The sequence below is a fragment of the Buceros rhinoceros genome, unplaced genomic scaffold, assembly GCF_000710305.1.
Source record: "Buceros rhinoceros silvestris isolate BGI_N320 unplaced genomic scaffold, ASM71030v1 scaffold38988, whole genome shotgun sequence".
NCBI lineage: Eukaryota > Metazoa > Chordata > Aves > Bucerotiformes > Bucerotidae > Buceros > Buceros rhinoceros.
This window is the reverse complement of record NW_010425860.1, coordinates 18,255-26,779: the sequence shown is the minus strand read 5'-3', so window position 1 is coordinate 26,779 and position 8,525 is coordinate 18,255. Positions and strand designations below refer to the sequence as shown.

At 38.7% G+C, this 8,525-nt stretch overlaps 1 protein-coding gene across 1 annotated transcript in view; it reads left to right on the top strand.

The window, feature by feature from the left end:
- BTF3L4 (basic transcription factor 3-like 4) overlaps positions 1-6,011 on the top strand; it is a 6,280-nt gene extending 269 nt beyond the window's left edge. Inside the window, exons 2-5 of the mRNA XM_010141286.1 lie at positions 801-914; positions 3,098-3,299; positions 4,648-4,707; positions 5,617-6,011. Coding sequence (XP_010139588.1) covers positions 801-914; positions 3,098-3,299; positions 4,648-4,707; positions 5,617-5,663 — 423 coding nt within the window. The 3' untranslated portion in view covers positions 5,664-6,011. The remainder of the gene's footprint in view (positions 1-800; positions 915-3,097; positions 3,300-4,647; positions 4,708-5,616) is intronic.
- Positions 6,012-8,525: the final 2,514 nt, after the last annotated feature.

The following is an 8,525-nucleotide window of genomic DNA, read 5'->3' as shown; positions in this document are numbered from 1 at the left end:
GAAAGAGTATAGTTTAAGGTTTGACACACACAGGTTTTATGTGGTCTGAATTGTAGTATTGTTGCTTAAAATGCAGTTTTCTGTCAGTTAGCTGCTGCTGGCTGAGTAGTTTCCAGTGTGTAAGCTTTCTTTTTAATTCAGTGACTTGTTGTGACCTGTGAAAGCTCAGCTTACCAGCTAAGCTTACCTGTTGGTTGTTCCAGTTCTGCCTTTCTCCTCTCCCTGTTGGGCAGTTCCTTTGTGCCAGCTCCAGGGCTTATCTGACTCTGCGCTGAGCTGTTTCTTTTCTCTGAGCCAGCAGGTAGCTAATATGACAAAACAGCATAGAGTTTGCTCAGCGTAGGTGTTCGTCTCCTAACTATGGGTGGGGTTGTACAAAAGCTTGCAGAATAGGAATTCCAAAATTGCTGTCTGTGGTTCAGCTTGAAAGCATTAATTACTTGGTTATGAAAGTGTGACCTTTTAAGTCGCTGTATTTGGCTTCATCTTGGAAAATATAAAGTTCTTGGGGTAACTTTCTTACATAAAAATAGTTTTTTTTTTTTATATAATGTGGCTTGTAGGAAGGGAAAATACTGCTGCTGTTTGGTGCCTTTTTTGTCTTTTTTACTTAAGAAAAACCTTGAAATTGGAACTGACAGCTAAAGCTGTAGGTGAAGGGAAATAAGTTGAAGTGTTTTCAGCTACAGAACTTTCTCATAAGTTAAAGATATGGTGCTTAGAGTGCGGTATGATTTTCAAAATAGAAGTGTTGCAAAATTTTGAGCATAGCTGACTCTTGCCTCTTGATTCTTTTGCAGGGAACGGCTCGCAGAAAGAAGAAGGTGGTGCACAGAACAGCTACAGCTGATGACAAAAAACTTCAGAGTTCCCTTAAAAAACTGGCAGTAAATAACATTGCTGGCATTGAAGAGGTAGGGGATAAAATATTTCCTGTTTGAAATTAAATTCACTGTATTGTTTTGGTGGTGATGTGGTGGTTGTTTGTTTGGTTTTTTTTAACAACAGTTCTCTCTTCCCTGCAAAAACTTACAGGTCTGGTTACTTGATAGATGAAAGTACTTGATGATTGTCTCATTCACATTAATGAGAAAGAAGGGAGAAGGCCGCATAGTGCTACTAGAAGGTAGTAAGCTGCACATCTAAAGCAAGGGTTGTGTGCTGCAGAATATAAAGAAAAGCATAAAAATACCTGGAGTAAGAACCTGCAAGTCTCTATTACCAAAATTAGGTCCTTTTACTGCATAAAAATTACCAGAATACGTCTATTTAATGTGAATAAAATATTGAAACGCTGACATTTTCCATAACACTGCAGAGAGTGACAGTCGTATGTGGGAGGAAGAAGTGTTCCTTCAAACCTAATGTTACTGTCATACTTGGCTAAAGATGCATAATATTTAATCTGTGATTAAGTACTTAAAGCAGGGTTGCAGAGTGCCTCCAGAGGTCACTTAGTACATACCTCTTTTCCAGAAGTGAGTACAGGTTTGGTGTAGAAGCCCGGTTTGCCTTTTAAGTTTTCATACCTCTGCTTCAGGAACAATTCGGTTTGTCTCTTTACTTCAGCTTGAGAGATATATGCTGAGCTATACTAACCCAAAGAAAGACACAGTTCTGGTTGGGCTTTTTTGGTTGCTTTTTTTCTTTTTTCCCCACAGAGCGTAAGATTTTTGTTCAGGCACAGTTATTAAGGATTTTGATGGGAAGGAAGGTAATGCACCATGCATCTGCCAGGATAGGTAGGCACATAATTGCGGTGTGTGGTATTTGGGTGGACACAGGTATTTAATCATGGTGAACTGTGTAGATAAAAGAGTTTGGGAAGACAAGTTGAAGGCAGTGTTGAGTCAAATGTTAGTAGTGCTTCTGTGTGGTTTTTAAGAGGCTTTTAAGTAAAAAGATGACAGTGCTTGAAGCCTTTACAATTTCCTCGTGTGAGGGACAGGAGGTCATTCAGTTTTGCAGGAAAGCAGCACACCTGTTCAAAACATATTTATGAACTATGCTGTGTGAAGATTGATAAGTTACACATTTTTACATTTTTAGATCTCTTCTTTAGTTTCCAAATTTCTGTTTTCTCCCTGTAATTTCTACTAAAAACAATACTTAGGAGTTTTGTGACCTAAGCTTATTACTACTGTTTGTTTTGATGGGTAGAACTTTCTTCCTTTCTTCAGACAAAATTATTTTCCAGTTAACCATAGTTTAGCCATGCCCAGAAGAAAAACAAACCTCTTTAACTTTCTGTTCTGCCTCCCTTTAAGGAACATAAACCTGTACAAATATGCCAGTATAAGCTTTGACAGTAGGAGCAAAGCAGGCCACTGTATTGCCTGGGAAAGTTAATTCTTGCTGATTCCAGAAGCCAAGGGTAGAGGAAGAGAACAGGATTCCTGTTTGAGGTCGTTAGTCTTAAGAGTCATCCTAGAATTACCAGGCAGGCACAGAAGCCTGTTCTAGTGCATTGGTACATCAGCCTCCAGGTCTGTGTGTACGTGCAGGAGGCACCCTCACCTTGGGCAGCTTCAGCAAGTAGGCCAGATTGGGAATCTTGTGCCTTTGCCAGTTCTGCTGCAGAAACAGTGATGTTTTCCTGATAGGTGACACACATAGCTGTGAATGGTGATGTCTTCAACTCATGTGGCAAGGCTTTTCTGTTAGAGCTCTTAGTCTGTAAAGAGTTACCCCAGAGCTGAAGGTTTTGGTTGTCTTTTTTCCCTAGATACTCCTGGTACTGCCCTGTTGGTACCTCACAGTCTAATAACCTCGGTGTGGTTTTTGCCTTCGAACTGTATGATAACATATAATCCTTTCATATTTATCACTTTTTAGATAAGTGTGTTTTATGAAGGAACTGTAGCTTTTAAATTCTGCCTTTTTGTATAGTGTGTATGGACCCATATTTTACCATTAACTTGTTTTCCGCTTCCAGTTCAAGAGGTGTCAATTCTAGGTGCTTCTATCGTGGTTATATTATTATCTAGTGCTAGTTTTGAAATTTCTTCTAATTTGATAAATTAACTCAAATCTAGATTATATTTGTTCAAGCTGATGCTGCAACATTCTGGTAAATGTTATTAATGTATTTAAACAGGTGAACATGATAAAAGATGATGGAACAGTTATTCACTTCAACAACCCCAAGGTTCAGGCTTCCCTCTCCGCTAATACTTTTGCAATTACTGGTCATGCAGAGGCTAAACCGATCACAGAAATGCTTCCAGGCATCTTGAGCCAGCTTGGTGCTGACAGCTTAACGAGTCTCAGGAAGTTAGCTGAACAATTCCCAAGACAAGGTGGGTCTTTTTGGAATCTTTCATTACTGATTTAAAGAACATAGGAAGTATTAAAAGTTTCAATCTGAATTTAACAATGTGTGTGACCTAACAAGTGATTAAAAGCATATATGCTTTTATTTATTTGCTGCTGGTGTGGAAATACTGGGCCGACACAGTTTTTGTTGTTTGTGCTGATTTGGGATTTCATATAGGCAGGCCCTGATACAAAAAAAAGAAATCTGTTAAGTCAGGGATTCTCCAACTCCAGGTGTACAACAAAATACTTAGGAAAGTGAGTCATGTTTTTACTGGGAAAAATCCAACTTTTTCTTTTTGTCATATAATTGATTCTGCGGATATACAGGAAGAAGCATTCTTTACTTTCTACTCTATAATTCCCTTTGAAATTAAACTGAGACTTTAAAAATTATTTAAAAATCAAGCATTTGGTTTAAAGTCAAAGTTTTTAGTGTGATTTCTTTATTTTCTACTCACTTTAAAACCGTGGGGGCATGGGGAGGGTGTGTCTGTATGTGGCATTACATCTAACTGTAAAATTTCAGTAATAGGAGTTTGGGGATGGTTCCAGTTTAGACCGTTAATTACAGCCATGAAAAAAACTGTAATTTGGCACATTGCAGTTGTTTGTATTTGGAAGTGGAAAATACATGACCTGTTCAACTGTATTCAACAAACAGTTATTCCTTCTACATCAACATTTTTGGTTTCTTCTACATTTCATGTTCAGAGTTTAGTTGAAAAAGGGCTTGTCTTTCAGTAATACATAAAACACTTACTAGAATTTAGAAATATGATCATCATAAGCATATATCTTTGATACAACCTTGGTACCATTAGATATTTTCTTTGCTTTCTTTAGATAGTACAGGAAGTCAGACCAGTGAGGAGAAACACTTTAAAGTTCTTACGTTTCTCTAGATGATGTGTAGCGTGTTCCATGACTTCCAGAAGGGCCCTTGCTGTGAAAACACTTTTTTGTCCAGTTTGGGCCCCTTGGAAATTGAATCATATGACATGTTGGTCCCTGATTGGTACCATGTTGTTGTTGCATTGAAACACATGACTTCAGTTTGGTTTGGTCTGTATCATTTGATCTTTGCTGGCCCTGTGTTAATACCCTTAGGCATTTGAAAATGGTTGTGCTAATACTTTGGTATAAGACTGTTCACTAGTAGACCTTTTGGTTGCGCTGTTTACTGTCGATACACAGTTATTGGTGTGTTTGCTGCTACGGCTGGTTGGGGAAATGCTGCTTTTTTTTTTTCTCCCCACCTCTATGTTTTTTGGTTGTGTGATTGTCCCTAATTCTGTATAATGAGAACTTAGCACCAAATTTCTTTTGTAGTGTTGGATAGTAAAGCACCAAAATCTGAAGATATTGATGAAGAAGATGATGATGTCCCAGGTAGGCACATACACATGTACTTGTCTGTTTAATGTATAAATATTTCAATTCACGCATTTAAATATTTAGCTCTTGGTATGGTGCTTCTCAGTTGCTAAGGAAGGCTTCATATACTGGGCAGCGTTAAAACATGACTTTGGATCCTGGCTTTTGTAGAAAGGTTTACCTTGTGCAAATTGCTTAATTCTTAAGTGAAAATGGGTTAAAATACTTTGAGGGAGGTTGAACAGGTGATATGAATATCCAAATAGGGGTTTAAAGCTTCAAAATTACATGATTGGCAGGGTCATCAAGTGGCCTTTAAATCAGAGTCTGGAGTGGGGAATTTTATTTCTGTAGTAGAAGAAATAAAGCCTATGTCAGTGTTTGAAAATTTCTCAATAAATGTTTTAAGTTCTTAATTTGTCAATGAGTAACCGTCTGTCAGTCACCGTATTCTACTGTGTAAATCAGTATGGTGCATTAGTTGGAACAACAGATCAGTGGACCCAGAGGTTTAGTACCTCGTGCTCTGGCACTGGTTTATTTTTGACCTTGCATAAAAATCCAGTTCCCTAAAATTTTCCATTTCCTGGAGTGCAACCATCAACGGGTGCCTAACCAGGCGTTCTTTAAGGAATGCTGATGACTCTGAACTTAAACACTGGTAGTAGAGCACCTCTGAAAATCAGATCTGAATCACATTGTGTTAGAACTTCCACTCTTCTGAGTGTTGCTGCATTTCTAGTTCTTTGTGTGTTGTTCAAACAAACTGTTTCCTAAAGCGCTTTGAAATTTGACCGTACAAAATGGTGTGTATAAGAATAGTTAAGAACTACTTAACCTTTCCAGTAGTGTATGCATTTTCATTGAACTTACGAAGGTAATGTAACTGGGCATTACTGTATTAAATATCTTCATCTCTTTCAGATCTCGTAGAAAACTTTGATGAAGCATCAAAGAATGAAGCTAATTAAAACATTAATAGTTCTGGAAGCTGGCATGGACTAGATTTAAGAAATCAGCTATGTGGTTCCAAAGTTTTAAAGAAACAGAGAACATCATCTGTTAATAGTTCAGTAATATAAATATTTTGTATTTTTATGATGCTGTTTGTTCAGCATTTTCTGTCGGTTGATTTTGCATTTTGCACTTACTCCCAGGATCTACTCTTTCGGTCAAAAAGAAATGTCAGTGCAGTTTGAGGGGTGTGTGCATGTGCGTGTGTGTATGTATGTGGGTGTACATATAGTGGAGAACAAATTGGAGAACACTTATTTAACCTTTTCCCCTTTTCCTTTGGAAGTAGAAATAAAATGAGTCTTTGGCATCGTTACTTTGGATTGTCACCAAGTAGTGCACAGAAGGTAGTTAAGATTAAGATTTTGTCCATGTTTTGTGACCTGAAGGCATCACACCATTAAAACTTGGGTTTAATTTGCTGGTGGCTATTGTACTTGCAGATGTGTTTCTCATCCCTGTTGAAATGTACACATATTTGCTATCAAGCTTATGGTGATCCCAGATGGTACCGAGGACAAGCTAATTTACTGGCCTGTTTGGTACAGTAACTTTTTTAAAAAGGAAAACTTAAGTCTCAGAAAAGTGTGCTTTTTTTTTTTTTAAATCCTCTCTCAAGTTGGTTTGGTTTTTTTCCTTGTCTCTCTAAGCTTTTGAGACAAGCTAATGTTTGACTCCTTCCACGTAGGCTTAGCAGTATGTTCTCCTGTTGATTACATAGAGTATTTCCCATGTCAAAGGGAAAACAAACACTTTGGTTCTCTACCATCAGGTCACTTCCTCACCTTGGAGGTCAAGTTGGTAACAGCTCAGTGCACCAGTTTTGCACAGTAACAGATTTTTGCTTGGATAATTTCAAGCTGTTCTCTTGGCATGACTGCATTTACCAGCAGCTGATGATCCACTGTCATTCTTATGGCACTAGGAATTAAATGCATGGTGAGAGCAATGTTGAAGGTGGGAGGGAAGGAAGAGCTGTTGACACTTTGCCTTGCCTCCTGCTGGGCAGTTTGTGCAATGACAAGCTCTAAAGGGATCTTTTTTTTTGCCTGTAATTTACCTTTGCCTATAACCTACCTCTAGGTTTGGTGTCATCTATGTAGTAGCTTTGTAAAAACCACAAATGCTCCTCAGGCATAAGGAGGACATCGAGAGGTACTGTTGGTACAGTGCAGTATTTATGACCTTTCTTTAAAATGCTTAATGTGAACCCTGTTTTCTCAGAGGCTCTTTCAAGATTTTTGATGTAATGTGCATTATGGTGTAGTTAGACATCATTGTAACCTGTGTCAAGGGCAGCTGTGGCTTAAAGCCGTTTTTTCTGCTACATCTGTCACTTAACTATGGCTTAATTGGAACATATCAGCTTTTTATGTAGGCTCATTTGCTAGAGAACTGTAAAAGTACAAGGTAAACAGTACATGAGTTCTGGTGACATCCTAAAACCACGAAAGCAGAGCTGTAGTGGTGTGTCATCTGAACTCCTGCATTTATTTTATAGGCTTGGTTCAGTTTTCCTGTTATTTTATATACTACATGGACCTTACTACAAAATAAAGCAACAGTACAAAAGAGGAACTGCTCCCTCTTGTGTGGTGTCTCCTCCCACCAGCACGAGCTGAACCGACAGGTGGGTGCAACAGCTGTTTCAGACAGCATGATGTCCTTGCTGGCAGTGTCTGTGGAAGATACATGCAGGACCAGGGAGGAGCTGTAGGATTTCACACTTCGCGATACCCACTCTCCTATTTTTCCTGCAGTGTTGAATGAAACTTGGGTTTGTTATATGGCTGATCTTAAGTCAGCTGCAGATGCATTTGTTCTGTCTATAAGGAAGAGATGTCTTTATTCATGTGTGCATGGGCACACGGAGCTGCCTTTTGCTGCGTCTGCAAGCTCAAAGAGCGTGTGGAGGGTGTGAGGAAACAGGTGATAGTGGTGTTCTTCCATTTGCTTAAGGGGCATGAGTGAAGGACGATTTGAGTAGCAACTGTTCTGAGTTCATGTATGGGACATCCCCTCCCCTAAATACTAATCAGAGACTGAAAATTCATGCCCATTGGTTTCTGATGTGGGAAGTGCAACAAAAGTAATTTGAGAGATTGAGAGTAAGCATTGAAAAAAATGATTCTGTATGTTTAGATAGGTGAACTGTCTGATTCCTAAAAAATACTCATTTAATTTTGCTTTTGGTCATGACAATTTACGTATTAAACTCTCACTTTTTCCTATGTTTGACAACCAGTAAACTAACTAAATATGCTAGCTTATGTAGTTACGTTATCTTCAGTTTTTTCACTGTATCTGGAAACAGACAACCACTTACGATTTGCTGCTGGAAGTACTAGCGCTTATCAATCATTAAACGGATTTTCATTAAAAGTAACCCATCAAGGCTGTTGTGGGAAAAGCTCCTTTTCTTCGCATTTATTCCTGGTATAACCAAACAGTGTACATGCTGGTGCAAATGCAAAGTTACTAGAAGTAGTTTCGGGGAGGACCAGTACACTAAAAACTCCCCACAGGAAGGGGAACATTAAAATGTTCTTTGCTTGTTTTGAACCACTGGACTTCTGAAGCTCTTGAGCTTACTTGCTCACTAAACACTGTTAACATATTAAAGATACTGGTAGAGATATTGACATATTAAAGAACTTGGCAGTGATTTGAAAATAGGAAGATAGAGCAGAAAGTAAGATGAAACATCTTCTGGACTGGGAGAAAATCAAAGCCGAGCTGGTGAAGACCAAAGGCTAGAGAGCATAGCAAATGTTTAAGAGGGCAAGCGCCAGTCTCCCTGCTGTGGCTGCTGGTAGCTT